The sequence below is a fragment of the Lissotriton vulgaris genome, chromosome 6 (assembly GCF_964263255.1).
Source record: "Lissotriton vulgaris chromosome 6, aLisVul1.2, whole genome shotgun sequence".
NCBI classification, from domain to species: Eukaryota; Metazoa; Chordata; class Amphibia; order Caudata; family Salamandridae; genus Lissotriton; species Lissotriton vulgaris.
Genome location: NC_141694.1, coordinates 1,509,592,974 through 1,509,608,966, shown reverse-complemented (window position 1 = coordinate 1,509,608,966; position 15,993 = coordinate 1,509,592,974). Strand labels below are relative to the sequence as shown.

The 15,993-nt window shown below is 48.8% G+C and overlaps 1 protein-coding gene across 2 annotated transcripts in view; it reads left to right on the top strand.

The window, feature by feature from the left end:
* The window catches only part of LRRN4 (leucine rich repeat neuronal 4), a 268,764-nt gene that overhangs the window by 179,216 nt on the left and 73,555 nt on the right, over window positions 1–15,993 (top strand). For both annotated transcript variants that reach the window (XM_086927687.1, XM_086927688.1), the window contains exon 3: window positions 3,970–4,174. In XM_086927687.1, the coding sequence (XP_086783813.1) occupies window positions 3,970–4,174 (205 nt within the window). The remainder of the gene's footprint in view (window positions 1–3,969; window positions 4,175–15,993) is intronic.

Below are 15,993 nucleotides of genomic sequence, written 5' to 3'. Positions count from 1 at the left end.
AAGACAAACAGTGAGTATTCAACCCCCACCTTCCGGGAGTGCGTGGCCTTGCTGGTGATATCGGAGCCACCTCTACTCCACCATCTCAGGCGTCCAAGCCATTCACTTAAACGGCATCATGGGATGTCTGGCTTTCACCGGCGGTCCTTGGCTCTTTGGTGGGGACCGTCCTGGGGCATGGCCTCGCCGGGTTCCTGGGGGTGAGGGCTGAGCATGATCTCCGTGCCGGACGCCCCCGCATAGTCGCTCAGGTTTCTTGCTCGGCCAGTGTCATTTATGTGAGCCGTCTCTGAGGGAAGCAGGGGGCGGAGGGCGAACCTCTCACAGCCGTTCTGCCCTCCGCATCTTGAGGGCCGCATCCTAGGGCTGCGAAAGGCTAAGCAGCCTCTCACTTTGGCCCCGCGCCCCTGTGAATTAATGTGATCCTCTGCAACCAGAGGTCTCTGACTGCTTCCAGGTGGTCGTAAATACAAGACAACAGCCCTGCTTCGAGTGACCCCTCTCGAATCTCGGCGCGCCCACCCTGGTGATGTGAGCCATCCAGGCCTGGATAGGCTTGTATTTGGCATGCCAGCAGTGCGTCTGCACAGCAGCCTCCATTAGGTAGGTTCTGGGAGGGAGTGAAGCACAGGGTGTGGAGAGGAGGGGTTAAAAAGCAGGGGGCAGAGGAGCAAGAGGCAGGAAAGGAGCGGGGAAAGGGCAGGTGCTGTGAAAATAAAAGCACAGAAGATGGCACACTTAAGCTTTGCAAGGCAGCACAAAAGGTAACAAGGGGCAGAAGATGGCAAGAGAGGAAAGAGCCACAAGAAGATGGCACAAAAGCAGATAAAGTCGGCATAAAAGGAAACCAAAGGCAATAAGAAAATAAGCACAGAAGATGGCACACTTAAGCTTTGCAAGGCAGCACAAAAGGTAACAAGAGGCAAACGATGCAAGAGAGGAAAGAGCCACAAGAAGTTGGCACAAAAGCAGATAAAGTCAGCATAAAGAAACCAGAGGCAATAAGAGGCACAAGGAGTGACAAAAAGATGGCAGTAGAGATGTGAGGAAGAGGCAGTAAAGACGTTAGAGGCAGTAAGAGGTACTAAAGTTATGAGGAAGGACAGAGAGATGTCCCTATAGGTGCTATAAGAGGCAGAGCAAGATACATGGAGAGAGAGCAGGAGTATGAGAGAGAGAGAGTGAGTGAGTGAGGGTGAGTGAGTGAGTGAGGGAAATGAGGCATAGGAGCCTAGTCGCGAGGGCCTTGACCAGCCATAGGACCGGCCGCAGCTAAGTCCAGAGAGATGTCACCAGCCAAATGTGTGTGAGTTGACGTACACCCCTCAAATACTTCAGGGTTCAAAGTAGGGAGCAAAACTCCTCCAGAGAAGGTAAAGTGCTTGTATTCAGGGAAACAAAGTAAAGTCAGACAAAGTAAAGTCAGACCCAGCCATAAACAGAAACAAGAAAATTGCAAACATTTAGGACATGAGTAGGCTATATGACACAACCACGTTATCCATGTACAGAACGAGACTTCATTTTGTTTGTTTCTTTTTGAAAATATGGATTATGTTTTATTCTAGCCCCTATTATTCTCGAAGGTTAGTAGATTATGCATGGAAAAACAATGACACTTGTAGTTTTCTAGGAATACTCACTTGTACATGCAGAATTTTGGCCAGTCGTAGAATTCTGCATACCGAATGCCAGAAGCATTTCTCATATTTTTGTACTTTTATTCTTGCGTCATCCTTTGACCTATACTCTCAAGAAGTATAGGGTTGTTCCTCTCCAATCTCAGAGTTGAAAAGCACTGGCAGCTTCCCTTCCCTGGACAATATTGGCAAGTTTTAAAAGGGTCAATTGCCAGAATCATGCAGGTTTATGAATGTTGGCCTACTTACTGTCAGATAACAACGTGCACTTTCAAGGCACTTCGCCTAGCTCACAAAATCCTCTATGGAACATACAGATCAGAATTAAAGGCCATTCTCTTGGATCATCACCCCATAGATGTCCATTCATCACAACGCTAGGGGTTGCGAAAGTGACATGACATGTCCTTTGTCTACCCAGATGGCATCACAGGAAGGGATACCATGTAACCTTTGACCCGGTTGACATCACAGGAAGTCACATCAGGTGATCTTTGAACTGGTTACCATTACAAGAAGTGGCATTCACTAAAGTTAAAAATGGACAATAAGTGATGATGAAAAGTATACTGAAGTAGCTAAAAGTACATCCCAATGAAATACTGACTAGACAGACCACTGTTATATCAGTGGTTTGCTTACAAAAATAACTGAAGTGCAGCCATCATAGGCATAATGTCAGATACCCTGGCACAGCTTTGAATGCTCAGGCACAGCCATGATTTGGTAACCACAACCATCATGTTCCTAGCAGTGGGGGCTGGTAGGGAACGGGGATGGTGTGGCAGGGAGGACAGGGGTGTTGACAAATATTGTTTCTAAAACCACTTCTCGTTTCCACCACCTCTCCTCCGTCTCCGCTTCTCATCTCTTCTTGACTCCAGTCTTGGAGAAACTGCAGGAAGCACCGGGACACACAGGCTCCCGTGTGTGTGGGGTGTGTGTGGGAGGGGGTGTGGGGGGGAGTGTGTGTGTGTGTGGGGTGTGTGTGTGGGGGGGGTATGTGGGGGTGTGGGGGTGGGGTTGTGTGTTTGGGGATTGTGTGGATGTGTGTGTGTGGGTGTGAGTGGGGGTGTGTGGGGGGTTGTGCGTGTGTGTGGGGTTTGTGTGTGTGGGGGGTTGTGTGTGTGGGTGTGCAAGTGTGTGTGTGTGTGTGTGTGTGTGTGTGTGTGTGTGTGTATGTGTGTGGGTATGTGTGTGGGTAGGGTTGTGTATGTGTAGGGGGATTTGCATGGGGCTGTGTGTGTGAGCATGTGTGTATGTGGTGGGGTGGGGTTGTGTGTTGGGGGGGGTTGTGAGGGTGTGTGTGTGAGTAGGGGTGGAGATGAGTGGGGGTGTGTGTGGGGATTGTGTGTGTGGGGGCTGTGTGTGGGGGGGGTATGTGCTGGGGTTGTGTGTGGGGGGGCTGTGTGTGTGGGTGTGTGTGTGGGTGGGGTTGTGTGTGTAGGGGGGTGTTTGTGGGGCTGTGTGTGTGGGTATGTGTGTATGTGGGGGTGTGGAGTTGTGTATTTGTCCTTCTCTTATATGCAGTTAATTTTAGCTCAAAGTGCTGAATGGAAAACATATGACTCATCTTGCTTTCTGTTGCCTTTTGGCACGCTGCACGGACAAAGCGGTCCCACCTGAGTTCAATACGCAGAGACGGGTTGATAAGTTGCATGATTGTTTTATCACTCACAATTCCCCCTTCCTCAACAGATTTTTTTATAAGTCATATTCAGCAAGGCAGCAGGTGGACTTTGTGCGTGGTTGAAAGGGTTGGCAGGTTGTGTACCTGCCCTTTTTGTGCCATAAATCACTGGGGCTTGTGTCAATGTGTGCATGATTATATTCTTGTTTCATGCACAAACCTAACCTTGCTTACACTCAGTTTTGCCAGTCACTGGCTTGGTTAAACCAGATTAACAATTGCTTTATTAACCTTCCTGCTTTATCAAATTTGCTTGGAAATGCACCATTTGCCCATTACTTTTTCAAAAATGTCTCCGAGGGAGAACCCACCCAAGCCCCCCTAAGGTGGTGCGGGCTTGCACACTGTGCTCGCTCGCATTACCGTGTTCCTCAAAAAAAGTTCATAAAAAGGGGTGTCACCAACATGAAAAGTTTGGAAAGCTGTGCTTTAGATCTTCAACTTTTAACATTAAGATTGAACAACTTTTTAAAATATAAGGTCTATGATTGAATCTGTGATTGCAAATGTGATGGTAATTAAATGTGTCAGATGACCAAGGCACAAGAAAATGTTAAGTGAAATAAAATATATTTTGCAAACATATGTCACCCGTTGACACTTTCTGTGTTTTTCACATCATTGTCCTCCTCGTTTCAGTTCATCAAGAGTGGACCAAAGATTTGCCGAACCTCCGAAAACTTACAATTTCACAAATGCCAGACTTGAAAAGTCTCGAAATAGAAGCTTTGAAGAATATGCCATGGTTAAAGGAACTGATCTGCAAAGGGTCACGGGCTCTCAGTTGGACAGAACCGAAAATATTTGAGCACACTCCACAGTTAGAAATTCTTGACTTTCAGAAGTAAGTTTTACATGAATATTATAGGCTGTCTGATTTTTTTTATTTGGCAATTGATGTATGAATAAAGTATACGTCTCTTACATACACCAACTGCACTGCGACCCCACCTTCTGTTTGTTCTGCGATTGATTTACAAATTAGTCCGAGTATAAAATATCTATTTACAGCAAGCTCAAAAACTCCTGTGTCATTAATATTTAGATGCAGTTGTCATTTTGTGTGTCCCTACAAATGGCAATGGGAATGGGAATGGGAGGGCCGGAACCGCTGTGATAAATAAAAGCTGTCATTCAGTGAATGGCATTATGGGTTGATGCTGCTGTATGCCGTCAGTACCGCAGTCAACAGTCACCTCAGTGCCGCAGCCACCATTCACAAGTTGGGGGCCATCCTTCAGCAACAGCTTTCACTTTGCAGGCATCTAACCACTTTGTTTTGGTAGTCTTAACAGATCATTGATTGCAACCACATTTACATGTTCTACTAGAAAGTTGGTGAAGGAGAATCCTGAATTTATTTGAGACAAAGGGGGTGAATACTATACAGTCTCTATTCTTGCTGTTACTTTTACAGCACTTAAACACACTACACTACAGTACCCACAACATTGCCCCCCTGGGCAAGAAGTGATACAAAGAAACAACCAACCCACAGTATAAATAGTACCAATCACCAAATCACATCTGACTTCCTCTTTCCTTGATGCGTTCTAAAGGACTATAAATCATGTGTGAACTGAATCAATCAAATATAAAAATAGTAAAACCCACATCAATTCCTTCTGTCCTAGGTGCATTTCCTCAGGAAATTACAGTGCAGTCCCAAGAGAGTAGGTCCTTCCAGTCCATTTAAACTCTGACATCTCAGCTTGTAATCTGGCTGGTTGCCACTTGTGTTAGATATCATCACAAGGCATACATTATTTACCATTCCCTGGGTGGGCAATCTACTGTGATGGGATAATATTTGCTTCTTTTGTCTTCAATATAATCAGTAGTCTTTCTTCACCAACTGGCTAGGAGAAACTGCAATTGTGTTGCAAGACCGGAGATTCATCTTCAAAGTATATTAACAACCGTCACTGCAGCATATTCAACAGTCTTTCAATAAAACATTTTAAAAGTTGAAACTCTAGTACAGTCAGTGGCGTCAAGATACCATCTACCCGAGCCTCAGCCAAGAACGCCTTAGAAGCCATAGCCCCTCTAGCTGAATGCGCCCCAAACTAACTTGTATTGACGCCAACCAATGCACTCAACCCTTTTACCCACCTTCTGATCTTATTTGATGTTACTGGCTAAAATGGCTTTCTTGGAGGTATTAATAAGTGCTGGCCAGATGTTCTCATTTCTTCATTCATCTTCACCTACTGTTTCAGGGACGTTTTAAGGCATAGGCAAAGTGGGTCCGGCCTAGGGCACCAGGCTGTCATTGGGCCTCCTTATAGAGCCAGCTTTGTTCTGTACAGAGTATTGCCCTGATAATTCTGAAACAGATTATTTTCAATACCGTTCTCCTTCAATTTATGTTTAATGTTTTATGTTTAATGTCGGATGATGTGTGAGAGTCTATTACAGACATTTTGCAGAGAAATGTTGGGTTTATGTTTCATGCAACATCCACAAAAATGTTTCTTTTAGATCAAAACAGGAGCTCACATATGAGAAATGGGTGGTGGGGGGGTATCACAGTGATTATTTGCAGTAATATAAGAAAGATCCTGCTGTTTTCCAGTATTGAAAACACAGGTCACTATCCCTGAACATTAGTTGTAAACAAAGTTAGACAAGTGTGCTTGTGCACTGTTAGTGACCTGGCCAAAGAGGGCAAGAAACATCTGAAACTGGATCATAAATTCAAAGCTGTTCTGAACAGGGGCCGCCGAAATATTATTGGCCCAGGGTCCCAGTTTTCTAGCGTAAACTTGCGATTTTCAGATCGCTAGTTCTGTTAGTGGGACTTAACGAAAATGAGATGTAATGTAGGTGTTCCCGTGCAAAAACAGTTGCTAACCCCACTTCACGATATTTAAAAGGAATTTCCTATAAGGTGCAAAACCCCCAAAATTGCCTCTAACTCCAGTATTCAGGTTTTTTTAAAATCAGAAAATAGCTGGTCTTAAAAATAGTGCAAACACTTGGGGCCTCGTTTCAGAAGGTCTTGGTGCTGGACAGCACTGCAAGGAATGTTGCGGCGCTGCCCTGCGACAAAACTACAGGGCAGGAATGCGCACCATCAATAAGATAGGGCGCATTCCTGGGCTTCATTCATGAAAAATGTTGCATTTCTACGACAAAACAGAGTTGCAGCACTTTCACTACGCCCTTATTGTGACACTATGGATGCGCTGTATTCACTATACAGCTCTCCATGTCACAATTAATTACTTGAATCCTGACATATCCGTCAGCCCAACAGCAAAGCATGGGGCCAGCCTATTCCTGTGGCACTACGTCACCCTTACGCCTGCCATGAGGCAGGCGTAAGGTACTGACGCAGTGGTGTCCTACAATTGTTGTTGTGAAATCTGATGGATTTCACTGCGCCACCCCTATGAGGCTTTGTTGCGTGGGAACACCCACCCTGCAACCATCATACCTGATGCAAGTATGATGTGGCACAGGGATTCACAAGTTCATATATATGCTGAGATGCATCACTTTACAAATACGTCAAGAAAATGACGCACTGAAGGGGATCATAAATAAGCCCCCTTGTCTTTTTACCCTAAGTTGGCACACAATGGCTGCCATGCGCAAACCCAGGCACCCTTGCGCCATGGTGCAAGGTTGACTGTGTTGCGAAGTTGATTGATGTTGTGGCTCCATCTTTTCTCGAGACGTCTGCAGGTGGGGCTGGACTAGTGGAGGGTGGGAGTGAACCAGCTGGCCTACTTGGAGTGTTGTTTGCCTGGTTTTTTATTGAGGGGTGCCAGGGTATTGGCACAGCTGGAGATCAATCGGTGGATGTTGTGTGCTGCGTTGTTGGCGTCTGTTAGCGTTGGCGGAGTGGTGGTGCGGAGGGAGTTGACTGGAAGGTCTTTGGTGGCCTTGATCGAGCCGTGTTGGGGGGGCAATGATGGGAATAGTTTACGGTGGGCTGGGTGTAGTTGAAGTTCCAGCTGGTGGAAAAGATGGGCTTGAGCGTGTGTCAGGCTATGTGGGTTGGTGTGGTGACTAGCTGCTTGAGTCCGATGTTGGCGAGGTTCCCCAGCTGGGGGGTGGTGTTCTGGTCACTGGGATTTTCCAGGTGGAACTTGAGGTCCACAAATAGGATGTAGTCGGTGGATGGGAGAACCTGGGGTGCGATGAGGTCCACAATGGCATCGGTAAATGGGGGTTTATAGCCCTTGGGGCCTTTAGGTGAGGGTGCAGCGGAGAGTGGTGTTGGGGTTGGTCGGATCTGGAAGTGGAGGTGTTCCATAGTCACTGTGGGGTCATTAGAGTGTGTGGTCAGACGGAGTGTGCTTTTTCCAGACAATGGCAAAGCCTCCTCCTGGCCGCTCAAGGTGGTCCATGCGAGTGAATATGTAGCTGTCATGTTATGTTATGTTATGTTATGTTATGTTATGTTATGTTATGTTATGTTATGTTATGTTATGTTAATTGCACTTGTAGAGCGCACGGTTACCCTGGGGTGTCCTGGCGTTAAGCACCGGATACTGGGAAGAACTAGAGTGAATGCTACTGGGAGAAGAGCCATGTCTTCAGCCCCTTTCTGAAGGGGAGGAGATTCGGGGTATTCCTGACATTAAAAGGAAGCTCATTCCATGCCCTAGAGGCACAGTTGATAAAACCCCTGCCTTCTCAATTGACTCTTTTAAATGCAGGAACTTGAAATTGTTTAGCTCCAGTAGATCGTAACATTCTTCCCGGGACATACCACATGAATATACGCCTAAGGAACACCGGTCCTGCTCCATTGATGGTCTTAAAGACGGTACAAAGTGCCTTAAAGCATGTTTTTTGTTTAACCTGGAGCCAGTGCAATTGTCTAAGCTCCTCTTTTATGGAAACAAATGTTGGCGTTCCTGACAACAATCTGGCTGCTACATTCTGGGCTAGCTGGAGCCGATTGATGAGTTGCTTTTGGGCATTACGATATAGCCCATTACAGTAGTCCAAGCTTTCTGTCAGGAAAAACTTAATTTTTCTTATAATTCGTAGGACCAGAAAGCAGGCCGAGATCACCATACTTATTTGGTCACCCATGGTGAGTTTGTTGTCCGCCAATACCCCAAGGTTTTTTGCTTTCCTTGTGGGTATGGGGCAAGAACCAAGGTCCCCCGCCACCATTCAGGTGTCTACACACAGAGATTATCTCCAAACATTATGACCTCGGTCTTTCTGAAATTTAATTTTAGACATTTGGAGGACATCCAGCTGAGATGGCCCCTTGCAGTCATGGCAATGGGCACCTGTTTCCTTTTACCCACCCTCAGTCAGTGACAACACTATTTGAGTGTCGTCAGCATAGGAGGTGAGTTGGAAGCCAAAGGATCTAATGACTCCTGCCAGGGGTGCCACATAGATATTAAAGAGCGTCGGGCTGAGGGATGAGCCCTGTGGCACCCCACAAGGAAGGGAAAACGGTTTGGACATATTGCCGTCCAGATCCACAGTTTGTGACCTCTCAGTCATGGAGGGTGATGGCGGTGTCCGGTTTGAAGCAAAGGTTGGTCCAGGTTTCCATGAAGTAGGCGATGTCAAAAGAAATGGCGTTGAGGAGGTCCCAGATTTCTGTTGTGTGTTTGTGGAGGGACTGCACGTTAAGAAGGATGCAGATGAGCCATTCGGCTGTGCTGTTGTTCTGGTGGGGGGCAGGAGGCGCTGGTGTACTGATGTCGCAGAAGGTGCATTTGCAGTTTCGAAAGTTGCAGGGTGCAAGAGAATTCTACGGTGTTGCTAGATGGCAGGCGGTGTGGCTTCCAGGGTTGATGGTGAGGAGGCTGCTGGCATCATAGCGGTGGAGTGTCTGAGAGGAAGGGTCCTTGGAGCTGGGTGTGGTCCAGGGGCAGACGGATGCAGACGGGCTTGACTTTGGCACACCTGTGGTGCGCCCGCTGTGCATGGCCACACAGTGGCTGCCATTATGTAGTGCTGCATGGGGCACTGGACACCTAGGAGGCGGGAAAGGCGGGAAAGGAAACTGGACGGGCAGGGACATAGGGGGAGCGGGGATTGTAAACATAAATTTGTTTAATTCTTACCTCGAGGCTGGGTCCCGCATCTTCTGTGCTCCTGCTCTCCTGAGTCTGCTTCCAGGAACAGGAAGCAGGCAGCGAGGCTCCCTCCCCTAAGCCAATCAAAATGCTGCAGTCCGGCTTTGTGATTGTTCTTGAGCACCATGCCAAGGTGTTCAGCCAGGGGCTAGAGGGGTGGGCCTGTTTTCCATGCAGGCTGTAATGCAGCCTTCATTGCGAACAGGGATGTGCGCATAACTGCTTTGGGCAGCCTGAGAGGGCCAATCAGTCATTGCATACTTGAGTGGGCATACCACTCCTCCCCTGCCCTGCTCTTTGGGTTGTGCACCCCCACCTACCCTCCCGCCCACAACAGAAACATAGCATGAGTACATCAGTAAGTTATCATCATGTTATGTTCCCTCTTCTTGCACTGCTTGAAAGCAGTGGGGCTGCGCTCTTCCGCCACACTGGATGAGCTGCCACTGGGGGTGCGTCACCCACAGGTGCTAGGCATGGGTCCAACTCAACCCCCGGGCCTCCTCCACTACACGTTTCACCTTCTCCTCACCTAGGCATTGACACTGTGGCGCAGTCCGCTGCACTCTCGCCGAATCTGTGACTCAGCCAACAGGAGCCTGAGCCAGGCGGGATTTCACAAGCCAAGGTACAGCAGTCAACGCTAAGTCCACTGGGGAACCTCCGGATGCAGGTGATGCAACAGGGACCCCTTAGGCATGAAGTTGCAGCACTCCTGCCAACCAAATTCGGCTCAGCTCAGGGGCCTCACCTTCCACTGCGTCTAGCCAGTGCAACATCCTTCGGCCTGTGATGCAAAGAGGTGTGGTGCACCATTGATAATCTCCTCCGTGCACCCTGGTGTAGTGGTGGCACGTGGTATGCGATGCGGACCTCCCTACGTTGCTGCGCAGGAGCGCCTCTACCGTTCACAGCTCCAAGGGGCCCAGGCGGTCTTCTCACCCAGGTCAGCAATGTGTCCCCATGCAACCTGGCAGACTTCACCACCAGGAAGGGCTCAATGTCTACCACCACATGCCAGCAACTCCACAGCACCCCTGCATTCCACTCCGGGGCTCAGATGCAGGCCTAGCGATGCCTTTGGGCCCCGGGTACTGTCCACACTTTCAAGGTTTTGGATGCCATGATGTTGCAAGGAGTACACAATGATACATGATGCATCACTGGTTTTGCCCAGCAATGTGCCTCTTTAAATGGTTGTAGCCCTGGATTTTCTCTTCCCCTGGGACTTTGGCTGGTCATCCTGGCTGTTGGGGGGTTTGGGGGATTGTTAATCTGTGCTGCACTTGGCCCTGGCTGCTCCAAGCCATTGGTTTTGTTGCCTATTTATCATTGGGTATGGACGTATAGGCTATTTTTGCCTTTAAAGGCAAACAAAGTCACATTTGGCTGACTAACATGAGTTTATTGCCTGCAAAATGGCCATTCGTCAGTTTTCGCCTGCTAACGCCAGAATGTGTATCGCCTTCACACTAGTGTTAACAGCAGTTTTCACTGCAGCTACCTGGCACTATCGCCATGTAGCGACGTATTGTAAATACATCGCTAACAGGGTGATCGTTTTTGGTGGTAGGCTGCGTTAAGAAAACTGCACCTAACTAGCGATAGCGTTAGTTAGCAGCAGTTCTTGTACATATCCCCCATAGTTTTGTGTGCAAGGGAAATTCCACATAAATGGAGGCATTGTTGGTTCTCCCAACAGGAGAGGAATGCATTAAGCATGGGCGAATTTTGCAAATCCGCGGTTCGCGAATTTGCATATTCACGAATTCGCAATCCGCAAAATCCACGAACTCTCGCGAATTTGCGGATTTTTTCTTTTTTTTTGTGTTCGCAAGGGTTTCTGCCAGTTCGCGAGGGTTTTGTACCAGTTTGCAAACGCAAACTTACTTTTCGGGTCGCAACGGTCGCGACTATATTGTTTCTACATCTGTTTCACCACTGCCACCCTCTGGTTCACCCATGCCACCCTCTGGTACATCACTGCCACCCTCTGGTTCATCACTGTAGATTATGGGGGGAAAAGCACACCTGCCCTGCTTCAACTGACATGAATTAATTTGGGGTTGATTAATGTGTCACTGAGTCTGGCACCTGCTTCCTTATCTGTAATTGCTTTCTGTTGTAGTGCAATTTTTTTCACAGGACCTTTGTGGCCTACTTGTAGCTATTCTCTGAGTCTGCTGTGAGGGTCAGAGCAGGGTCATAGAATAGTTGCAAGTAGGCAACTGAACTCTGGAGGGGGCCCTCAGGAAGCACTACAGGGAATGGTTACTAATGATGAGGTTGAACTTTTGCACCTGCTGAGTGCTTTCAGTTTTGCAAAAATCGTTTTTCTGCAATTTCGCGGGATTCGCGGGGCGCGAATTTGCCCGAGATCGAATTCGGAAGCCGCGAATTCGTGCGAATATGCAATTTGTTTTTGCGGCATGTTAGTTCGCGTGGTTTTGTGCATTTTAGCGAGCCGCTGGTAGCGCAACGAGGCGAAGTTACCCTCGCGGTCGTACATGGGCGCAGCCATCTTGTTTCCGTGACGTATTTCCGTTTCCGGGCGCTATGTGTAATCTCGCAAAGTGTGCGGCTCGCTAGTACAAGTTTGCGTGTGATCGCGAGGAAAATCTTGCGCGAACTTACCCACACGGTCGTGAACGGGCGCGGCCATCTTGTTTTTCATTCATTGCTATGGTTCTGGGCATGCTTTCTGTATCCTCTGTCAATCTCTGCCATCCTTTGCTTGTTTGAAGTTTTTTTTAATCTATTTTACTTATTATCTATCCCTCTATTTTTCTAGCTCTATATTTTTGTGTTTTCTGCTACTTTTGGTTAATTTTAAACTACTTTTTTAAACTCTTTTCTTTTCTTCTTCCCTATTCTATTTCTTATTTATTATTTACCTTCCTTTCTGCCCAGACCATGGTAAAGGGAGCCGGGAAGCAGCCTGAGAAGGGTGCCCGGCTCCCGTGCGGGCGTTTGAGGGGGGAGCAGCTCACAGCCCGGGAGATCTTTAGCGCGGAGGAGGTGGCCGCACTAGTTTTTTATGTCCAGCGCCGCCTCCCCAGGACCATCATGGCAGGCGGCAAGATCGCGAGCGGCTACGGGATCCGGGAGCGCCGGAAGCGGTGGGAGAAGGTGTGCCGGGCCTACAACCATATTTACAACAAGGGGTGGTGAGGGACAGAGTCTCTGAATTAAGCAGAAAGCTCTCACCCAGTCAAGAGATCAGGGCTAGATCCAACACCGTTTTTTAGCTCACTGCACCATCCCAGTTTCAGAACCTGGCTGTATGCAAATTAGTCTGTTCCTGTCCCAGTGCATGATGGGAACAGGGCAAACCAAACTACAAAAGCCAATTCTTACACTGGGAAGGAAACAAGCTCCCGGGGACCGGTTTCTGCCATTACAGCCGTCTTCGGCCCGGTTTGCTTGAATCCTGATGGTGCAATGAGCAAGGGTCTCACATCTGAGAATACCCTTCCACGCTTAGGGTGGACAATCATGGCAGGCGGCAAGATCGCGAGCGGCTAGGGGATCCGGGAGCGCCGGAAGCGGTGGGAGAAGGTGTGCCGGGCCTACAACCAGGCCACCCACCGTTGGACGGATCTCCTGGACCGGGAAAGCGACTTGATCGACCTGCTCGGCCTCGAGATCCCCGGGCTTGGTGAGTAGTACTAGCTATTTCTTCACTACTCTGTTCACTACTCTGTTTTCTCCTGCTCTGGGTGTTATTATATTGCAAATTTTTGTTTTTTACCAAGAGCAATAATGCTGCTGATTACATTGTAGGTAAATTATATTTCAAAATCTTCTGTGCATTTCAGGTGCACTGCTCTCCTTCTCAGTAGCGTTACTACTATGCTTATTTGTTTTCGATTTTGTGTTCATTTCATTGGCCTGAGAAATTATGTCTGAGTGTAGTTTAAAGAACTGCGTAATGCTAGACACTAAAGGTCAGATTTTTAATTACCGGCGCATCCCTGCAAAGTAGCAGGGATGCGCCAGTAATTGTGCGCCACGCCACCACCACCCATGGTGCGCCGTATTTACAATGCGGCGCACCATGGGCCCAAAACGTCACCGAAGCGTTACGCATCTGTGACGTAAAGGCGGCGCATTGCTGGAGTTGCGTCGCAACGATGGCGCAGCTCCAGCAATGCTCTGGGGTGCCCTATCTCCCCAATGCTGCGTCAAGCCGTACGTCTGCTTCAAGCAGGCGCAGGGTTTGAGCCACGCATCATTGTCCTAAAAGTGACTGATTGAAATCTTGTAGATTTCCCTCAGCCACTTTTAGGATGCGTTCCTGCGCAGGAACGCCCTCCCTTGTACCGGAACACCCCCTGATGGCGCGGGGCTTTACAACGTGATGCATCTCCCATATGCGTCACATTGTTAATATACGCCGCACCATGGCGCCTCTTTTGTTCTGCCGCTGCGTCACAAAAGTCACGCAACATTGGAGCAAAAGAGCCGCAAGGGGCTTGTAAATCTTCCCCTACAGACTCAAGTCCAGTCCTTCCTTTGTACACCTGGCAATAAGAAGAAATAGTGGTGGTGGATTGATAGTTTGAGTATTTTTTTTTTTTTTAAACATTTTATTTTTGTTGTTGCTACCACATGTTATACAGCGACAGTCAAACGGTCCGTAGGGCAGCGTCAACATTCAGCTGCCCACGAGTAATAGAGCAACATTTTTCAATTTTACCCCCCCCCAACATATAACTTGCTACTTTAAGGGTTGCAGTGAGTGATCTCGAACTGTAGTCTATGTCGGCAGTAGTGTGCTTATAGATGTCCATTAGCCCTCAACACAGTCTCTGATAACTTCATTCATGCTTCCAGTTACGTCCCCTATGACCCGGGGCCATGTTGAATATCTGGGCCCTCCTCCTCCCCCCTTCATCACTCCAGATCCTCCTCATCCCCCGAGCTATCCCCATCCTCCTCCTCAGGCAAAGGCTCACAAATGTCCCCCCTGTAGGTGTTCCACGGTGTCCAAATATTGTTCCATTTACGTGGATTATGTCGCTGCCGATACACTGCCCTCTCCGTCACCATGAGCACGTCCATGTTCCTGCACCATTGTGCCAGCGTCGGTGCCTCTAGTGCCCCCCAGTTTTTCGCGATATCACGCTTTGCCAGCATTATGCCAATGATCACCCAGCCCTTTGCGGTCAATGATAAGTCTGTCGGGCCCCAAACATTTAGGAGACAAATTCTGGGGTCAGGTGTGAATGGGCTCTGGAGGGTTTGACTTATTGTGCGTGTGACACGCCTCCAGTACTCCTGTATAATTGGGCAGGTCCATATAGTGTGGAACAGTGTACCCTCCCCTCCACATTCTCTCAAGCAATACGGGTGGTCTGCTCTGTGTATTTTGTGTAATGTAGTGCGGGTGTAGTAGACCCTATGTAGTACTTTGAGTTGGACCAGCCGGAATCGGGTGGAAATGCCCGCCTCCCTGGGTGATGCCAGGGCTGCGTTCCAGTCCGCCTCATCCAGGTCTCCTAGCTCATCCTCCCAGTGTTCCTTCAGCCTTGCAAGGGGGTTCGGTAGGTTGTTCATCAGTTTGCGGTAGGTGAGGGAGGTTGCACTAGACTCCATGTAATCCGTAAGCAATCGGTCCTCTAACGGGGCCGATTCCGGAAGCGTCACCCCTGGTTCCAGCACCGACAAGAGCGCGTGCCTGATTTGTATGTACCTGTATGTTTCGGTCACTTCTAGGCTATATTGCTCCCTCAGGGTCGCAAAGGAGAGCACTCCATCCCTTGTCCATAAGTCGCCCACCGTGGAAATCCCAATGGTATCCCATTGATCAAACCCTTTGGAACTGCGCAGGTTGCCGAGGGCCTTGGAGTCCCACAGTGGCGTGAGGTTAGTGATCACTCCCTCCCATGCCAGCCGCCTCTGCGCCTTGTGCCAGATGGCTACTGTGTGCTTGGTAGGCCCCTCTAACTTTCTCACTAGTCCTTTGTTGTAAAGTGGGGCCAGAAGGGTGGATGCGCCCAGCTGGTGCCTATCCGCCTCGTACGCCGGGTCGTCGTGTGCCGCGTGGACCCATTGGTTAATCACCTTGAGGTGAGCGGCCCAGTAGTACAATTCGAGGTTGGGGAGGGCTATTCCCCCACTGTACCAGTCCCTGGTCAGTTTCAATTGTGCTACCCTCGCCGGTTTGTCACCCCACAGGAGGCCGGATAATTGTGCCGCCACGCGGCGGAAAAGTGATACGGGGACCATCGCCGGTGTGTTTTCCAGGACATAGAGGAAGCGGGGCAGCGCCATCATTTTGAAGAGCGCCGCTCTACCTAATAACGTTAAGGGAAGATTTTTCCAGTGACGCACATCCGCTTTCAGCCTGTCCAGCTGGGGTTTGAGATTCAGGTCCAGAAAGATTGAGTGGTCCTTCGTGATCCAGATCCCTAGGTATTTAAAGGAGATGTGTTCTACGAGCAATTGGCAATCCTCAGGCAACGCAGGCAGGTCACCCTGCACCATGAAGATTATGGACTTGGCCCAGTTAAGTTTGTATCCTGAGGCTGTACCGTGGGTTTCGCACAGTGCCAGTAGGACCGGGATGCTGTTCGAAAGGTCCATGAGGTAGACG